Genomic DNA, 21,640 nt, shown 5'->3' with positions numbered 1-21,640 from the left:
TTATTTCTAGGAACTACTTTGCTGCTGACCAGATATATATATTTACTCATCTTATAATACTATATTTGGATGGGATACTGTATATCTACAGTATCTCTTCTTTGGAAATCTCAACATACATTAGAAAACTCAATTTTTACAAAAACATTCATTTTCACATCTCTGGATTATTCATTAAAAATATCATCCCCTGGATGATGGATGTGTTTACAGCATAGATTTTGAATGGTTTCACAGACATATACTTAGCTCCAAACCCATCAAGTTTTATAAATTAAATATGTACAACTTTTATTATGTCAATCATACCTCAATAAAGCATTACAAAAAATTATCTCATATAATTCTCTGTTCTAAAGTACGAGAATATGAAAAGAACATGAATACAGAGCTTGTATATTTTCCAAACTGTTACTCTGAAGTAACCAGAAAAAGAAAATTCAAACCTACCTATCAGCATTTAGTTTCATATTATATGTATTACACTGCACATAATTTGGTCAAGAAAATTAAACTTTCTGAGTGATAATGAAATGGTTATTTCTTTGAATTCATTAGCTTATCTTCAAGCCTCAGATCAGGGGAATATATGAGAAGGATAAGTTTTCAAATTAATGTTTAAATTAGAGACAGGCTTTCTTATTTTCAGATTCGAGAGATGTTGATTTTTCAAATCTTATTTTTTTTCTATCCAGAATATTTAAATGAAAAGTGTAAACTAAAATGTAAAAACAAAAATAATGATCAGTGTATATCTTTAACTTTTCACAACCTACCTTCAAGTGACATTAGATCATTTAACACATAGTGTAAGAATTTTTTCCCTTTTATTTTTAGTTGACACATTATAATTGTAGATATTTATGGAATACAGGATGATATTTTGATACGTGTTTACAATGTGTAATGATCAAATCAGGGTAATTAGCATAGCCATCACCTCAAACATTTATCATTTCTTTGTGTTGTGAACATTCAAAATTCTGTCTTCTAGCTTTTGGAAAATGTCAATAAATTATAGTTAACCATATCCACCCTGCAATTCTACAGAACACCAGACTTCATTCTTCCTATTTAGCTGTAATTTTGTATCCATTAACCAACATCTCCCACCTTCTCCCATCCCCCGACCTTTCCCAGCCTCTAATACCCACTATCCTATTCTCTACTTCCAAGAGCTGGAATTATTTTAGCTTCTACATGTCAGTGAGAACATGCAGTATTTATCTTTCTGTGCTTGCCTTATTTCACTGAACATAATGTTCACCAGGCTCATTTCTGTGGTGGCAAATGACAGGATTGCATTCTGTTTTGTAGCTGAATAGTATTCTATTGGGTATATACACTACATTTTCTTCATCCTTTTGTCTGTTAATGGACACTTAAGTTGATTCCATATCTTAGCTATTGTAGATAGTGCTGCAATACACATGGACGTGCAGGTATCCCTTTAATGTATTTATTTTATTTCCTTTTTATAAATACCCAGCAGTGGGATTGCTGGATTGCATGATAGTTCTAGTTTTATAGTTTTTTGAGAAACCTCCATAATGGCTGTACTAATTTACATTCCCACCAACAGTAAAACATAGTATAAGAATCTTATAGGCCAGGCATGTTAGCTCATGCCTGTCATCCCAACACTTTGGGACACCAAGACAGAAGGATTGCTTGAGGCCAGGAGTTCAAGAGCAGAGTAGGCAATGAAACAAGATCCCATCTCTACAAGAATTTTTTTTTTTTTAAAATTAGCCAGACATGGTGGCATACGCCTGTAGTCCCAGCTACTTGGGAGGCTGAGGAGGCAGGAGGATTGCTTGAGCCTGTAAGGTCAAGGCTGCAGCAAGTGAGACCCTGTCTCAAAAAAAGAAGTTTACAATTACATCCTTCCATTTCTCCCCTTCTCACCTTTGTACAACGTTGTCATGCATTGTACTTACCTCTGATGCTCTTCATTTGTTTACATAGATCCAGATTGCCATGTGGTATCATTTTTCTTCTGCCTTGAGGACTTGTAGTGCAAATATGCTGCTAATGAATTGCTTCAGCTTTTGTCTGTCTGAAAAGCCTTTATTTTTGCCTTCATTTTTAAAAGATATTTTCAGTGGGTATGGCATTGTACATTTTATAGGTTTTTTTTTTCTTTTTCTTTTCATACTTTAAGTTTCTTAAGCTTGGGGTCTGTTGAGCTTCTTGGATCTATGGGTTTATAGTCTTCAGCAATTTTAGAAAATTTTCAGCCCAATTTCTTAAACTATGTTTCAATTCTTTCTCAATCTCCTTTTTAGAATGCCAGTAAATGTCTATTAGGTTGCTTAAAGCTGTCTTATGGTTTACTGATAATATGTTCATCTTTTTGACTCTCTTCTTTCTTCATTTTGCGGTTTCTACTACTCTGTCTTCAAGTTTATTAATGTTTTATTTTATTTTCCATGTCTCTACTTAACATTTTAAATATCTAAAATACAGTTAGAGTAACTTTGTTTTTGTTCCTAAGTCTAATAACTATGCCTGTTCTGGGCCAGTTTTGATTGCTTTTTCTCCACATTGTGCCTTTTTGCATGTTTTGTATTCAAACATATTTCTTGTCTTTCAGAAATCACTGGCTTTTGTTGTCTGATGTCCAGTGTCTTCAAAATCATTGTTTCATATATTTTGTTCAGGATTTTTTGGGTAGCGAGGAGTGTTTTAGGAAAAGAGTCAATCTGATTTCTGTTACACTGTCTTGAATAGAAAAAAATTGCGGGATTTATAATGTAGCAACAATCAGAGAAATAAAAAGAACTGTATGAAGACATTAACACACTATTTATCTTAAGAAAGTATTTAGTGTCTGGACAGATTAATAGACCTGAATCAGATATTCTCATTAAAAGTTTAGATGCCCAGAAAAAGAAATTCAGTATCATTCTATGTCAATATGGTATCTTCAATGCTTCATTCAGGCCTAGTTGCATTCCATTTATTCAGAATAATGGTGTGTAAGGTTAAAAAAAACCCTATACTTTTGAATTGGAATATACTTCTGATCTTTGCATAAATTTTAATTGCTTGAATATTAATAAAAGCCCTTGGCAAGGGAATTGATATATACCAGATCCTGTAATATGAAAGAACACGTCAGTTTTTGACACTTAAGAGAGTCTATCCAAACTTGAAAGTGTCTCCTGCCTTAAAAGTTTCCATCTTGATTATTATACTCATCAGATATAGAATTACCACATCATGATTTCTACTTCAAAACACAGATAAGAAAGATTAACTTTTTGTTTTGTTAACAACAAAATGTAGAAAAATATTACCCCCCAAATCACATATTTTTGATAGAGTGAGATTAACTCTATAATCTCAGGCTTTGATTCATAAATTTTTTACAAAACTGTAAGATGAGAAAGCCATGAATGCATGAATGACAAACCAATATTATAGAACAAGGAGGAGGAGGAGGAGGAGGAAAACGAAGAAACACCCAATTATATGCCAACATTAAATATGTTGACGCTCAAACCACACTTCACATGACTAAATGTTTGCTAAAGGAAAACATTTGCATTTTATGGTTATTATATGCTACTTGTTTCCCCTCCCCCACCTCTTACACACACACACACACACACACACACACACACACGATCAATTCTCCCACCTTCTCTGCTCTGTGTCCCAGGAGACTGACTTCAGACTGCATCACACAGGCTGACTTGCTTTCTGGCTTCATCGTATGTATTTAGCCAAAGGGAGTCACCAGCAGATGAGAGGTTAGGAAGGTGGAGAGTTAGAATACTATTCCTCTGTCCCTCACTTCAGCTCCTTTCTGACAACTGTGACAGTCTACAACTGCTACTTCTAGATTTAGAAAAGGCAGTCCCTTTTCTAAATCTCTGCCCTCACCCAAAGTCCAGTGGCACCATCCTCTCTTTACCCTGAATTTAGACCCAGAGATGATAATGGCATGGCACCCTCTTTTGCAAGTCCCTAGGTGCCTCAATATCCCTTATTAGCTCCTTAGCCCTGCCCTCATCTCTTAATAGTCCCTTCATTAAAGTCTCTTCAAAATCCCAGTTGCATGTGCCATCTGTTTCTTCCTGACTGATACCCACTCATCTATTGTGAGTATCAAGTGGGTAGCTAAAGGCAAGCAAGTACAAGAAATATTAGGAAACCTCTGCTGAAAAGTTCAATTGATTAAGAGAACAGTGCTAATGAGGCCAAAATTAGTGTCTGGCTGTGTTCCAGGATCACAGCCTGCATCCCTGACCAGCCGTTTTACAAACCATCAGTTACAAGGTAGACCATGCCAAAGAGCACACATGAGTCTATGTCAATCCATCATCACTCCTGGGAACACAGCTCAAGGACTTAGCTGTTCAATTGAGATAGCGTCAAAATCATCTTTGTTCCCAAAGGACAGCTTTCGTAATGTGATTTTAATGAAAAAATTTATATGTTACTTCAAATAATAAAGTCATAACTGTCAATATCTTTTTCAAAGATGAGCTCTCATTTCATTCCTTATTTGTGGCTAATTCATAATAAAATAATTTAAAAGTCAAGCTTATCTAAATAAGCCTTTTATTGGTAATGGGATTCTGGGTTTATAAAAACCAGATTCATAGCCTTGAATCAGATATTCTCATTGTAATTATATGAGTGAACCTATACAACCATCATATTAAGAATAAACAGTTAAATATTCTATTTATTTATTTATTTATTGGAAGGGATTTTCTCATTATCAAGTGTGACTGACAAGTTTTCAGTTCATATACACATTTCCCCCAAACAGAACTTCGTTCTCTTCAGTACAGTGGCCTTGTAAAATCATATTGTAAGCAGGCCATTGTAGATGTGCCATTATATTAACATTGATATACTGGCTTACTTCCAGAGTAATTTTATATGATTTACATGGTGGGGAAGGGAGACTTCTGTTCCTTTTTCAGAAATCAGTTTCTGAGACTCTTTACTATCAGTGAGAGAGAAGTACTGTTTCTACTAAAATTGAATCTATGACTATCAATAAAATCTGCTGAAATACAAAAACAGAACATCTCATCGTTAATAATAGCATAATGTTACGATCACCTATAAGATAGGAGCATAGTTTATACGCAGTATTTATTCTTAATCAGTTTCATAAAACATAATCTGAGTTTTATTTTTTAACAAAAGCTTTTGAGTCATTATGATAAGGTCAACAGAAAGCACAGTCTTTTAACATTAGGTGATCAACTTTTTGACAATGGCAGGACCGGCGTAGCTAATGGAATAATAGCCTGCAGGGTCCAGCTAAATATGATATACGAATGTAATCAACCTCTGTGATGACTATTCAAAAGTAATCCCTTTAGCTTTGAACTGCAACATATATTTCAACAAGGCAAAAACCATATGAAGAAATTCTCTGCAGACCACACTGATACAATACAGCCTTCATATCATGCTCTCTGTGTTTGCTGCTTATAGTGAGTTTTAAATTTAAGGTAATGACTACTGTATATTCATGTGAGCATACAACAATACTTTTGGTTTGTTGCAGAAAGGTTGAATCCATTACCAGGGGTCTAGTCTATAAACTCTGACACAACCTTTATGAATGAGTTATTTACCCTTTTTTAGAGTAAGGCCACTACAAATGTTTAGCATGCCAAAATTATAAAAATTCATTTACCTTTCCAGTCCCCAAACTACCAGGTAATGTCTTCTCCATTTCAATTCATCCTTCTCTACAGATAACATTTTTAAAATCTTGTTTACATAGAATACTGTATAATATAAATATTATATTCCATTGTTTTCAAAAAAGGGATGCGATGGTGGATTTATAGCAATTTAGCATTTACTGGCTGATTCTATTGCTTTTGTAACGTATAGGCTAAGTGTTGGTATAAATGAGATCTTTTTGTTGCCCACTTGAATCTACCATTTCAGAGTCTTTACTATTAGCAACAAAGAAGTGCCAATTTCTACTGAAATGTAGATCGTATAAGCAAATATCACACTTCAACATGCTGTTGCTTCTGGTCTCCCTTACTAGAGTGGTACTGGTCTCAGTCTTCCAGCTCCCTTGAAGTCCTACAGATCAAACATCTCAAATCACACCTTAAGTCAGACCCATAGTGCAAAACCTAGGTTATAATCCAAATGAGTGTTTTTGCAGTGATGGAACCAAGAGCCAACAGTCCTGTGGCGAGTGAGTACCCAATGTCTAACACTCAGACCCAGAAGAAGTATCCAGTCATGCACCGCGTAAGGACATTTCTGTCAACAATATATGCCATACACAGTGGTGATACTAAAAGTTTATAATGGAGCTGAAAGATTCCTATGTACTAGTGACATTTTAGCCATCATAACACTGTGGTGCAATGCATTACCTTTACTATGTTTAGCTATAGTAAATACTCATTATAGTGTTACAGATGCCTACAATATTCACTATAGTAATGTGCCGAACAGGTTCGTAGCCCAGAAGTAATACGCTATAGTATATAATAGCCTAGCTATGTGGTAGGCTGTGCCATCTAGATTTGTGTAAGTACACTCTATGATGTTTGTACAACAACATCACCTAATGACTCATTTCTTAGAAGGTATTCTTGTCGTTAAGTGACACTTGACTGTATATTACTTTGCTCATTTCATTGCTGAGAACTTAGTCACATGGCTTTAACTAAATAGTTCTCTACTGATAGGGAAGATCTAATAGAGAGGAAGAGCACTGATGAGTGGGAGGCAGAAGGAAGGACTGAAACCCTGTCTTGTCTAGACAAGAGGGCATGAGATCTAGTGAAGAAGTAGAGGGATAGGCCTTAGGCAGTTCATTGGTACTAACAGAAGGGAAGGCAGAGTATACAGAACAGAAGCAGTAGGTGAGTAACTCTTGCCACAAGGCTTGTGGACAATTTTCCCTATTGTCATTTATTTCCTCTATGAAGCCAGAAAATAAATCATCAGCTGAGAAAAGTGGAGGGTGGGAGGTTTGAGAAAAATAGAAGATTTAGTCATCTAGGGGAGTGGAAGAATGAGTGGACTAGGAATGTCTCATAGAATGGCCTGGAAGTGTAAGGGTCTACTTAATGTTTGTGGCCATGAATTTAAGACGAGGCATCTCAGGCCAGTTGTATTTTCCCCAGCCATATTGAACTATACAGTGCAGGAGAGGAGCAGGCAGATAACTAGATTTAACTAGGGCTATACTTTTGCCAAGTAAGCAAACAAAGTGAAAAGAAGAGAAATTTAGACTTTATGCAAGGAAGTAGATAACCATATAAGGAAGGAAGAAGAGACAGAAAAATGAGGAAAAATAATGAAAAGGTGGTAGAATTAGAGGTTCCAATGAAGTAGAAGAATTGCTGGGGTCAGGATACCAGAGGGAGTGATCTGGAAATACAAAAGGAGGCAGCCAAACAGTTAAATGCAGGAAAATGAGCTAGAGGGGGCTCATAGTTACTGATAATGACAAGGTCTAAGTATGACCAGGAGAATTAATGGCTGTGATAATGTAAAGGACAAGATGTAAAAGAACAGGAGGTCAAGGAATTGAGACCTAGGGTGGAATAATCTTCTACCTTTACATTGAAATTACTAAATTAAGAAAGTAGTAGTACAGTGACAATGAGGCAATGATAACATCAACTGAGAATGATTCCTTTTGTAGATAGATCACAATAGTGACAAATCGTTGACTGTATAATCTAATGATGTGAGTGTTAGAAAGGGAAAGAGGAAGGGCAAGGGTCCTGAAAGAACAAGGAGGAGAGGACACCAACCCATCTTCAGGTCCAGTAGTGAGAAGACCGAGAAAATCAATAACAAAAACGGGTTTCTGGGCTGATAGTATCTTGAGAGAAGAGACAAATTTCTGTTAGAGCAAGAAAGTAAAAGGAATTTCAGAAAATAGGGTAAGGATATAGGACATTTTGCTAAAATAATGAATCAAATATTCCAAAAGGCAAAGTGGAACTCTTTCAGGAATTTCAGTGGGTAGGAGACGGGGACAGAACAGGAAAGGTAATAAAAAATAGAATGAAGGGAGGGACCTGAAAACTGGGGCCTGTCATAAACAGGAATAAACAGTATCTTATTAGATTAATCCCAGTGAATTGAAATCAAAAATAAAAGGCCAGATATGAAAGTTAAAGTTAAGTAACAAATTAACATGGCTCTCTCTATGTATATAGATATACATATAATATATGATAAACGAAGTCATATATACACATATATCTACATATATAAACTTCCCATATTTGATTTCATTATCACAATATCATAATAATGAAGTCAATGTGGGAAGTTTTTATATATATATGTTTATATATGTATTTATATATATACACACACACATACATGTAGATAGATAGATATATATAAACTTCCCATATTTGACTTCATTATTTGGGTACTTTATATTGCTCCCTAAATTAATTTTCCTTTTGAGTATTATTTTTAAAAGTCATCTTACCCAACAAAAGGTGGCCTTTTCAGTAGCCATTTTATTATATCACAAGAATTCTGTGGATTAGGAATTCAGGCAGGGCTCGGCTGGACGTTAACTGAAGTCACTAAGTAGTATTCAGCTGACAGATGGGCTGGTTTGAAGGGTCAAAGGCAGCTTCACTCACAGGCTGGAGACTTGGCCAAGATGGCTGGAAGGCTAGACTCAGCTGGGACTGTCTGCTAGAACATCTATATGTGGCCATTCCAGCATGGCAGTCTCAGGGTATGAGGACTTATATGGTGACTTGCTTCCTCCAAAAAAAGTATCCTAAGATAACCAGGTAGAGGCTGCATAGCCTTTATGGACCTAGCCCCAGAACTCATTTTTGTTACTTCCTCCATATTCAGCTGATCACAAAAGAGTCTTAAGGGTAGCTCAATTTCAAGAAGAAAACTGGATTCTACTTCTTCATGGGGGATTGACAAGATCATGCTGTACAGGAACATGTGGAGTGGGAGAGATTGTTGTGGCCATCTTTGTACAATACAATCTGCCCTGGTGATACATACACCCTTATCTTATAGGTGATAAGGACAGATAGCCCTGAAAAGGGATTCCCAGGTTCAAGATCAAAATAACTATAAACTGTGTTCATGATAATCTATTAACTTTGTGTATTTTTTTTTAGAAGAGTTTAGAGGATCCACAGTGGAAGCTGTATCTCAAAACTCAGAACGTTTGGAAGAACTCAGTAGGTATGATAAATCAAGTAAAAAGTTTCTATTAAGTACCCACTTTGCGCAATATACTAAGCATAATCTCATTCTCCAAACACAAAAAGAGGAGTTTCATCCAGCACTTGACAACCTTAATACTGAAACACTGCTTTAAAAAAAAATCACAGATTTATTTTCAAATGTCACATAAGGTTAAGTATTTTTAATTTTGAAGCCACATCTGAAAATTACAGAAAACAAATTATTTTTCAAAACAAATGTTCTTTGCTTTCTAGCCCAGTATAAAAGTTAAATTTATAATTTATTTTATTTCAGGTTTCCAGGTGATCAAAAAAATGAAACTTAAATCAGCTTTTCACTTAACATCAAAGCAAGAAGAAATCCATCATGTCACCTTAGACTTTAATACTTGTAATAGGAGCATGTTACAGATAATATAGAGTTATAATAAAACGGACTATGACTCTTTTCATTGGATTTTGCATTTCAGTGTGTTACTATAAATTTAATCCAAAACATCTAAATCCATGAAAATAAAATATATTCCAATTCTTAGAAATATCAGCAATCATCCATGAAATAAATGATTTCCTCTTATCCACTATTCCACAAGAAATAGTGATACCATGAAACCAAAATAAGAAAATATTTTCTAATGAGAAAATAATTACAAGCTTAAGAAAATCTTTCATGCTGAATTCATGTAGGAAAATATATGCTAAAACTCTAGGGAAACTTCTCAACATAGATAAAAGGAGTATAAGCAATTAAGACTACCATACTGATAAGTCTTGTTTGAAACAGTTTTCTTTACCTGTGTAACAAACAGTATATTTTATGATACTTTTAGCTGATAGCACATAATAAAACTTATCCATGTCAACTTAAAAAGTTTAACTAAGTCCTTCAATCTTACAAGCCTTACCTAATGTGTCTTGCAAATGAGAGAACACAGCTGAGATGGTTACATGTATAATTTCAGGAGATCTGAAGATCTAAGGGAATTTATGAATTAAGTACATTACCAACAATAAAGCCTTTTATTCCCATTTAATCTTGGTTAGTATACAGTTTAAATCTGGTTTCTCAAAAGAAGAGTCCAAATAGCCAAAGCAATCCTAAGCAAAAAGAACAAAGCCAGAGGCATAATATTACCCAACTTCAAACTATATTATAAGGCCATAGCAGCCAAAACGGCATGGTACTGGTAAAAACAGACACATAGACTAATGGAACAGAATAGAGAACCCAGCCACACACCTACAGCCAACTGATCTTTGACAAAGTCGACAATAATAAGCAGTGGGGAAAGGACATCCTACTCAGTGGACTGAGACAACTGTCTGGCCATATGCAAAAGAATGAAACTGGACTCCCTGCCTTTTACCATATACAAAAAGTAACTCAAGTTGGATTAAAGATTTAAATGTAAAACCTCAAACTATAAGAATCCTAGAAGAAAACTTAGGAAACACCACTCTGGACATTGGCCTTGGGAAAGAATTTATGACCAAGTCCTCAAAAGCAATTGCAACAAAACCAAAAATGGATAAGTGAGATTTAATTAAACTAAAAAGCTTCTGCACAACAAAAGAAACTATTAACAGAGTAAATAGACAACCTGCAGAATGGAAGAAAATATTCACAAACTGTGCATCTGACAAAGGTCAAATATCCAGAATCTATAAGGGACTTAATATAACAAGCAAAAAAGCCAAGTAACCCCATTAAAAAAATGGCCAAAAGACATGAACAGACACTTTTCAAATGAAAACATAAAGCATCTAATAAACATGAAAAAATGCTTCACATCACTAATCATCAGAGAAATGCAAATCAAAACCACAATGAGATTGTATTCACTCCAGTCAAACAGCTATCATTAAAAAGTCAAAAAACAGATGCTGGCAAGGCCATGGAGAAAAGGGAATGCTTATACACTGTTGGTGGGAATGTAAATTAGTTCAGCCACTGTGGAAAGCAGCTTGGCGATTTCTCAAAGAACTTAAAAAAGAGCTATCATTTTACCCAGCAATCTCATCACTGGGTATATATCCAAACGAAAATAAATTATTCTACGAAAAATACATATGCACTTAGATGTTCATCACAGCGCTATTCACAATAGCAAACACATGGAATCAACCTAGGAGCCCATCAACATTGGGGTTGATAGAGAAAATATGGTACATATACACCATGAAATACTATGCAGCCATAAAAAAGAATGAAACCATATTCTTTGCAGTAACATAAATGCAATTTGAGGCCATTATCCTAAGTGAATTAATAACAGGAACCGAAAACCAAATACCACATGATTTCACTTATAAGTGGGAGCTAAATATTGGGTACATATGGACATAAAGATGGGAACAGTAGACACTGGCAACTACTAGAGAAGGGAGGGAGGGGGCAAGTGTTGAAAACTACCTATTGGATACTATGTTCACCATTTGAGTGACAGGATCAATTGTACCTGAAACCTCAGCATCACGCAATATACCCACGTAACAAACCTGCACATATACTCCCTGAATCTAAATAAAAGTTGAAATTATTTTTAAAAAATGTTAGGTTCCTTTGAATGTTCCATGATTGAAGAGTAGAGACTCACCCTGCAGTGTGTAGAATCACTCTGCTTTCCACATGATATTGAAATTTTAGCACTCTGCCCAAGGAAACTATTCAGTGTATCAGTGTAATGAACATGAGTCAATGCAAATATCAAAAAATAATTGAAAAGATATATGGGTGAAAAAGTGTTTTCTTGTATTGTTTATTTAATCAGTAAAACCAATTTCCACAGTATCTCTGATTCCTGAACAATCTTTTGTAGTGCCCACAGATTTCCATGGGTTTTGCCCTAGAATTAAAATTAAAGTAGGTTTCTCTCTTTAAAACAACTGCAGATATCTGCTTTTAGACTTACAAAATATTGAGACAGAAATAAGGTTGTTAAGGATGGTATCTGAGAATGCACCTTTTACAGTGATCACCACCAAGTTCTTTTTTCCCAGAAATGTCTTGTTTTGCTAGGAAGAGTCATTTTTTAAAAATGATGCTGGCCAGGGACAAATAGATAAATGAAACAGAAAAGAGCATTCAGAAATTACATATAAAAAGTTAGTATATGATAAAGGTGGCTTTTCAAAACAATGAGGGAAGGATAGACGCTATAAGGAATGTCCTGAGAACATTGGTTATCTCTACAGAAACAAAATCCATAATGTGTTCACTATTTCACATCATCAAATCAAACTGAACTATAAATACATCAGAATTCCACATTGGGAAATGTTTTTCTAATATCGGGTTGGGGAACACCTTCCTAAGCAAAAAATCAAGGTCAGGTGCAGAATAGACAAACTCTACAACATACTAGAGTACATTGAAAAGATCCATACAGTGAAAAAGTCATTAAAGTTAGAAGATCAATGACAGAGCAAAATAAATTGCAACAAAAAACCCCAATGCCCATAAAATACAGATACTTTCTTTAAAATAAATTAATAAAGATGAAGAGAAGGAAAAACAGAAAGGAAAGACAACTTGGTATGCAAAAGGACAAAGGATACAAATTGGCAATCCAGAGAAGAAAAATACCAATGATTAATACACACAATAAAAGATAGCCAAGATGAAGCACTTGTGCATTGCTGGTGAGAATGCACATTTTAGAATGGTATAAACACAATGGAAAACAGTACATAAGCTCCTCAAAAGCTAAATATAAAAGTGCTGTATATGATAATACAGCAACTCTAACCTAACCAATAAGATATCATTTTCCACCAATCAAATTAACAAAAATTTAAAAGATTGAAAATATCCAGTGTGGCTAGGGTTTAGGATGAAGGACACTCCACTGTGGCTTGAATATGTCCCCCAAAGTTCACGTGTTGGAAACTTAATCCCCAAGGCAACAGGCTTGAGAGATGAGGCCTAATGGAGGTGTTTAGGTCATGAGAGCTTCATTCTCATGAATGGATTAATGCTGATTATAAAAGGGCTTGAGGCTGCAGGTTCAAGCTCTTGCTCTTTCTCACTCTCTCTTTGCCCTTCTGCCATGAGATGACACCTCAAGGCTTTTATCAGATACTAGCCCCTTAATTTTGCACTTTCCAGCCTCCAGAACTGTGAGCCAAAAAATTTTTGTTCATTATAAACTACCCGGCCTGTGGTAGTCTGTTATAGCAACACAAAATGAACTAAGACACATTCTCATATGCTATTAATAGGAATAAAAACTGATAAAAAAAAATTTGTGAAGTCAAAGTATTTGGCAGTACTTATGAAATGTAAAAAAAAAAAAGAATGTTCTATCAGCTAACATTTCTATTCTAGAAATAGTTTCTTCAAAACTATTCAGACAAGTGCATAAATATTCACTTATAAAGATGCTTATCTCAGATCATCTGTAATATTGTGAAATTGGAACCATCTTAAACATTCATTAACTTGGGAATGACTAAATAAATTATGGTGCATCCATACAACAATATAATATGTGATCATTAAAAATGTGAAGTAAAGTTTACTCTACTGACATGAAATGATGCCTATGGTATATTGTCAAGATAAAATCAAGTTATAATCATGGACCTAAATGTAAGAGCTAAAACTATAAAACTTCTAAAAGAAAACATAGAAGAAAATTGTTGTGACCTTTAGTTAGGCAAAGATTTCTTAGAAGACAAAAATGCACAAACCATAAAAGAAAAATTGATATAGTATACTTCATCAAAAGTAAAAATGCCTGCTCTTCTGAAAATGTTAAAATAAAAAGACAAGTCCCAGACTGGTAGAAAATATTTGCAAAATACTTATCTGGTAAAGTACTTGTATTGAAAATATGTGAAGAGCTTTTACAGCTCAATAATAAGACAAATAATGCAAATTAAGAAATAGGCAAAATATTTGAACAGGCATTTCACCAAAGAAGATCCACATATGGCAAATAAGCACATGAAAAGATCCTCAGCATCATTAGAGATGATGTGATCAGCACATTAGAGAAATGTGATCCCAGCACTTTGTGAGGCTGAGGCAGGCGGATCACCAGGTCAAGAGATGAAGACCATCCTGGCCAACATGTAAAACCCCGTCTCTACTAAAAAATACGAAAATTAGCTGAGTGTGGTGGTGCATACCTGTAATCCCAGCTACTCTGGAGGCTGAGGCAGGAGAATCACCTGAATCCAGGAGGCAGAGGTTGCAGTGAGCTGAGATTGTACCACTGCACTCCAGCCAGTGACAGAGCGAGATTCCATCTAAAAGAAAAAAAGAGAGAGAGAGAGATATTATTACACACCTACTAGAATGGCTAAAATGTTAAAAATCTGACAGTACCAAGGGCTGATAAGGACTTGGAGCAACTGGAACTCTCAAAATCACTGATGGGAATGAAAAATTGTACAGCTGCTTTAGAAACTGTTTAGCAGTTCCATATAAACTTAAATACACACAATGTGATAGAGGAATCCCACTCATAATTATTTACCAAAGAAAAATAAAATCATACATCCACACAAACACCTGTATATAAATATTTATAGTAGTTTTATTCATAATAGTCAAAACCAGAAATAGCCCAAATGTCCATCAACTGGTGAATGGATAAACAAACTGTGGTACATTTGTAGAATGAAATAAAATTCAACAATGTAATAGAAGCAACTGCTGATAAATGTAACAAGATGAACCTCAAAAGCATTATGCCAAGTAGAAGAAGCCAATCACAGAATTTCTATTTATATAACATTCTGAAAAAGGCAAAACTATGGAACAGAAATTAGATCTAGTGGCTGCAAAGAGCTGGGGTTGGAGGAAAAAAGAATGACTATAAAACAATATGAGGAAATTTGGGGGATAAGGAAATATTCTATATCTGAATTATGGTTATGATTGTGTATCTTCATATATTTGTCAAAGCTAATTGAACTGTACATATAAGAGGATGAATTTTACTATGTAAATTATAACTCAATAAAGTTGACTTCTAAAACATAAAACAAAAAGCGAATGGCTATAGTGTAGATTCAGCTTGATCATATTGTATGTGTATAATGTAGTTGTGCATGCCTGTGATTATGTATATGTTTATATGTGTATAGAAAGACATCTTGAGTAATCTAAACCCCAAATGAACTGTGATTATCTCTAGCGAATAGGGTTGGGGACAATTTCACTTTTTATTTTATATACATCTGTATTGTTTAAATTTTTCCCACATACATGAATATATGTATATTTTAACAATAAAAAATATTAAATACTAAAGATTCTCCTACTTTGATTTTTTGTTTTTGTTTTTGTTTTTGTTTTTGTTTGTTTTTTGAGTCTCACTCTGTCCCCTAGGCTGGAGTGCAATGGTGGGATCTCGACTCACTGCAACCTCTAACACCTAGGTTCAAGCAATTCTCATGCCTCAGGCTCCTGAGTTGCAGGGATTACAGGCATATGCCACCAAGCCCAGCTAATTTTTATATTTTTAGTAGAAATGGGGTTTTACCATATTGGCCAGGCTGATCTCAAACTCCTCACCTCAGTTGATCTGTCCACTTTGGCCTCCCAAAGTGCTGGGATTACAGCCATGAGCCACCGCACCAGGCTCTTACTTTGTTATATAATGTTTCTTTAACCATAACCATTACATTACAAATGCCCCATCTCATCTCACTCTAAAAACTAGTTTAACCACGAGAAAACTTTATTTCCTTTTATAAGAACAATTTTAGCTTCGAAGTTCAAATTCAAATAACAAATACTTCTTTTTTCCTCTATAATAACTGCTTTTTGCTATAGTGTCTTCTTAAATTAGTTTTCACGTTCCTTAAAAAGATGTCTGGAAAGTTTTGTGAGAATATTTGTAATCAAAATGCCCACATCTTTGAAAACACTTCAGAAAATTAGATATATCAAACATAAACCTGTCAGCAAGGTCAACAGAAACTGGAATTTACAATCAAATGCTAAATGGCCACAGTGCTATCCCTTCTGATAGATTTAATCAAAAAGGTTTCTTAGGAGCTTTCTCCTTAAATTTCAATTTGATTCATTTTTATTTGTGAAACTGAAAACAAACCTGAAAACAAAATCAAGGTTTTCTGGATGATAGATGCAAATCACAATAGCATCAAATGCTAGTTCTTATCTGTAAAAGATCCTCCCATAAATAATGTAGCCAGGACCACTCACTGAGAACATGTAAGCATTTACAATGGTCCCTGATTCCATTTTTATCAAAATGACAGTGCTTAAAATACAACATTCTATAATATACTATAATTACTTTAGCTTTTAGCTTCTCCTTTGAAAAATTGCTAAGGCATCATTCCTTTTCTCATTTTCATACTGTATGTAATAAGATTCCTGAAGATGGTAGTGGTGGCAGCCAGGGGCGGGGCGGGGGGTGCATCTCAGGTTATAGGCAACAAACATAGGCCAGTTGCAGTGGCTCATGCCTGTAATCCCAACATTTTGGGAGACCGAGGAGGGAGGATCGCTTGAGCCCAGGAATTCAAAGCTAGCCTGGGCAACATAGGGAGACTTCGCCTCTACTAAAAATAAAAATTAGCAAAAATTAGCTGTGCATGCCCATAGTCTTAGCTACTTGGGAGGTTGAGACAGAAGGATCGCTTGAGCCCAGGAGTTTGAGGCTGCAGTGAGCTGTGATCATACCACTCACTCCAACCTGGGTGACAGAGCGATACTCCCACCTCTTAAAAAAAAAAACAAAAGGATGTTTGTGCTCCCACACTATATAACACTAAAAAAATCCTGGACAATATATTTCGATCTAATTGTTAAGGCCCTTGTATTTTTCTTCCGTGCCCCAGTTCTTCCCTTCTAGGGGGCCTTCCTTTCCTCTCCCAGGGTAGTGATATACATTTCTACATAGGGTTGATGGTATATGTCAAAATACAGAAGACATATTTGGTTAACTTTCAAGATCCACATTTAAAGGTGAAATATAGGAAGTCTTTAGAAAAAGTAATGAACATAGCTTCTATTAAAGCAAAAGGCTTTAATGTCTTCTTTCCAATATTACTTTACCCAGATTTTTTAATGAAATGTATTATATTACCATTGTTACTATTGATATTTATCTTCTCTCTGCCTCCCATACACACACCCTATAGATAAGTATACCCTAGACAGTAATGTGACCATGTAATGATTATGAGATTTTTAAAAATTATCTGAATTGACTGAACATTAAAGAAAAAAAAACACAAATAATGTAGATTTAATTAGTACTTCACTAACAGTTGCTTTGTACTTCCAAATATCTTGCTTTGGTATATAACTTCTCAAGTCCTACATCAAATAACACTTCTTTGTAGAATTATAGCTATACATTTTATGATATTGTAATTGATTTAAGAAATTCTCTCCAAAATTTTGAGTATATACAAATTATCTCAATTTTTTTTTTGAGACAGAATCTTGCTCTGTCTTCCAGGCTGAGTGCAGTGGCATGATCATAGCTCACTGCAGCCTTGAACTCCTGGGCTCAAGGGGTCCTCCTGCATCAGCCTCCTCCTGAGTAACTGGGACTACCAGCACCATGCTCAGCTAATTCTTTTTTTTTTTTTTTTTTTTGGTAGTGATGGGGTTTCACTAGATTGCCTAGGCTGGTCTTGAACTCCTAGCCTTAAGCGATCCTCCTGCCTCAGCCTCCCAAAGTACTGGGATTACATGCATAAGCCACTGTGCCTGGCTCAATACTTTAAAAAAAAGAAAACAAAAACAAAAAAACCTTTTACTAGTTATTTGCTTGAACAAGCTAGAATTTACCAGCCTGAGTAAATATGGCCTTACAGAACAAAAAGTTTATCATTGCCTACAATCCCTAAACATTTAAACATGTTGTACAGCCCCTAGTCTTCAGAGAAATGCCCATTAAAACAGCATTGTAACACTAATCTTTTACCTATCATTTTATCAAACGTTACAAAGAATAACTGGTGTTAAAATGGTGGGTTTAGCTGGGCGCGGTGGCTCATGCCTGTAATCCCAGCACTTTGGGAGACCGAGGTGGGTGGATCACGAAGTCAAGAGATCGAGACCATCCTGGCCAACATAGTGAAACCCCATCTCTACTAAAAATACAAAGATTAGCTGGGCGTGGTGGTGGGTGCCTGTAGTACCAGCTACTAGGGAGTCTGAGGCAGGAGAATCACTTGAACCTGGGAGGCGGAGCTTGCAGTGAGCTGAGATTGCGCCACTGCAGCCCAGCCTGGCGACAGAGCGAGACTCTGTCTCAAAAAAAAAAAAAAAGTGGGTTTAAAAAAAGAGGTAGCCATGTAAATTAAAAAAAAAAAAAAAAATCAGAGAACAATTTGACAATATGCACCAAAAGCCTTTAAAAACACTTTAACTCTGCTATTTCATTTCTAAGAATTTATCTTAGGAAATAAAAAGACAAATGAGAAATACTGAAGGTAAAAAGCTGTTTATTGAAGTTTCTTTCTTGTGCTAGCATAAGAACAAATAAAGCAAAGAGATAAAACTTAGATTCCACCTAAATACCCAATATAAAATAACTGGTCAAATCAGCTATAGTACCTTCCTAGCAAGTGCATTTGTTTTCTATTGTTGCTGTAACAAATTACTACAAATTTAGTGGCTTAATACAATACCCACTTATTATCTCACAGTTCTGTAGGTCAAAAGACCAAGGAGGCTTGACTAGGTTTTCTGTTTAGGTCTCCCAGGGCAAAAATGAAGGTATCTGCCAAGCTGAGTTCTTATTTGACAAGTGTGGGGAAGAATCAGCTTCCAAGTTCATTCAGGTTCTTGGAAGAATTCAGTTCCTTGCAGTTACTGAGGTCACCGTTTCATTGCTGCCTGTTAGCCAGGGTCCACCCTCACCAACTTGAGGCCACCACATTCCTTCACATAGTCCCTTCTATCTTAGAAGCAACAGTGCTACATAATAGAGTCTTGCTCAGGTTTAAAAGCTCTCTGACTTCCTCTTCTGCAACCAGCCAGAAAAAGTTCTCTGCTTTTCCGGACTCGTGATTAGATTAGGCCCACACAATATTCTCTCCATCTTAGAGCCAACTGTGCCATATACCAGAATACAATCATGGGATTGATATCTCCTCATATTCACAAGTTCCAGGGATTTAGGTGGGACAATTTGGATGCTAAAAGTCTCTATTGCACCATGGAATAAAATACAATAACTAAAAATGATAATAGAGTTGATATTTGGGTTGCCTTTCAAAAAAATATAAATTAGTTATTAAATATTGAAATATTTCTGTAGCATTTGTCAACAAGGTATTGCCTTGGTCTCCACCTCCTACCCAGTCCTGGATATTCTCCCAGCTCCTCCCCTAGGAAGACCACGGTCCCACCTTTTGATCTAGCAGTTAAAGGACTGATGCCTCCTACAGCAGGAAACCCCCAGGCCACAGTCTGTTCTTTCTGATTGTTTGGTGGCTTTGAAGTAGTAATCATTAAATATTTGTAATATCATCCCTGGATTTGGTGCTATACTTAATGGCAGAAAAAAGAATATTATAATACTATTAAATGAGGAAAAAAGACATGTTTATTTAAAATGACAAGAGAGAGACAAATAAACATGTAGGTTTGAATTGGTTTCTTTATATTAGTGAATATATCTAGGAGCAATTCCTGGAATTCCTACTGGCTTATTTATATTACTGAATATGCATAGAAGCAATTCCTAAAAAACATATCACAAAACATTAATTATTTCTAAAACATAGAATTTTAAATAATATTAATTTATTTTTAAATTTTTCTGTGTTTTTAATGAACAAGTATTATTGGCAAAATAAAAATAATATGTAATAGAGACAAAATAATTCCTGGACTTTTCTCTCCATTGACCATCTACGGCCTTGGAGGAAAATGTTTCTCATTTCTGAACCTCTGTTTCTTAACCAATAAAATCAACTACATCATATTTTTCATCCTTTCCAGCTCCAAAAGTTTCTGATTCTAAATCTGCCACTCAACTATATATATAGGCTCAATTTGGGCTTTTTAAAAAATGAAGGAAGGAAGGAAACCATCAAAGCCACATAAAATAAAGTCTTCATTTTGTGCACTTTACACATTGTAGAAAGCTATAATTTCTTTTTAACGTGACATAATTCATTTAAGATCAAGGTTCCCAATGTAATTATTGATTCACCTTTCCTAATTGTCAAAATGCTATAAGTTTATTCTGGCTTTTAAATTACATCTCCTGAACTATCGTTATTCAATGAGAATAATGATAGCACCTAGCACCTCAGCACCTAGCACTGAGAATATTGTTAATTATAGTGAAAAAAACCAAAGAGCCCACATCCCTGGAGCCAAAATTCAAGATACAAACAATGTCTTAACAATAAGTAAATAAACAAGGCAGATTGTTATAAAACCCTAAAATAAATAAAGGAGACATGATAGATAAAAATGGAAAAGGGACAATTTTACATAAGGTCACAAGGGAAGGTCTCTCTGAGGAAGTAACTTTAAACTGAGACCTGCAAGATGAGAAGAAGATAGCAGTATGAAAAGCCAAAAGAAATATTCTAGCACAGAGAACAGTAATGTGAATTCTCTAAGGCAAGAAAGAGTTTCAATTTTCTATGGAATATAAGAAGGATCATGTACTTGCAATAAATGAGTGGGAGAGAGTAGCACCAGATGAAATTAAGGAAACAGGCAGGTACCGATTGCTATAGTTTAAATGTGTACCCCCAAAAGTTCATGTGTTGGAAACATTGCCATTGTAACAATATTAAGAAGTGGAGCCTTTAAGAGGGGGTTAATGCTGTTATCGTAAGAGTGAGCGCACCTCACTCTTGTGGCCTCTTTTGCATGTGCTTACTTGCCCTTCCACATTTCTGCCATGATATGACACAGTACAAAAGTCCTTGCCAGAAGCTGCTGCCATGCCTTGGACTTTTCAGCCTCCAGAACCATAAGCTAAATAAACTTCTTTTCTTTATAAATTACCCAGTCTGTGATATTATGTTACAGCAACAGAAATGGACTAAGATACATATAAGTGTCATTAGACCAGAGTAAAGAATTCAGATTTTATCCTAAATACCAATGAGAAGACATTCAAAACTTTTGAACCTAGAAGAGATGTGAACTTATCTGTTTTTGAAAGATAACTTCGGCTGTTGTGTAGGGAGGAGATTATAGGAGGGCAAAAGTGGAACCTTGAAGACCAGTTAGAAGGCTACTGTAGAAGTCCAAGCGAGTGTAGATGAGTCACTAAGAATAAGAGTATCAGTGAAAATGGACGAAAGCAAATGGTTTAAAAGATACTTTAAGCAACAATCCATAAGCTTGCTGATGGGATCATGGTAAAACAAAGGGGAAGATCAGCAGGATAGATCCTAAAGATTTGTCTTGAGTAACTTAGTGATTAGTATGATTAGCAGTACTATTTACTAAGATGAGAACAACTACAAGA

At 35.3% G+C, this 21,640-nt stretch overlaps 1 protein-coding gene across 14 annotated transcripts in view; it reads left to right on the top strand.

Annotated features, from left to right (window-relative positions):
- TTC29 (tetratricopeptide repeat domain 29) overlaps positions 1 to 9,657 on the top strand; it is a 243,679-nt gene extending 234,022 nt beyond the window's left edge. For 8 of the 14 annotated variants that reach the window (XM_063808348.1, XM_063808382.1, XM_063808368.1 and 5 more), the window contains 2 exons: positions 9,132 to 9,198; positions 9,496 to 9,657. In XM_063808348.1, the coding sequence (XP_063664418.1) occupies positions 9,132 to 9,198; positions 9,496 to 9,526 (98 nt within the window). In that variant the 3' untranslated portion in view covers positions 9,527 to 9,657. The remainder of the gene's footprint in view (positions 1 to 9,131; positions 9,199 to 9,495) is intronic. The other 6 variants (XM_063808344.1, XM_063808377.1, XM_063808354.1 and 3 more) reach the window with 1 other exon arrangement.
- Positions 9,658 to 21,640: the final 11,983 nt, after the last annotated feature.

The sequence above is a fragment of the Pan troglodytes genome, chromosome 3, assembly GCF_028858775.2.
Source record: "Pan troglodytes isolate AG18354 chromosome 3, NHGRI_mPanTro3-v2.0_pri, whole genome shotgun sequence".
In the NCBI taxonomy this organism is placed as follows: domain Eukaryota; kingdom Metazoa; phylum Chordata; class Mammalia; order Primates; family Hominidae; genus Pan; species Pan troglodytes.
This window is presented reverse-complemented; position numbering and strand designations above follow the sequence as displayed.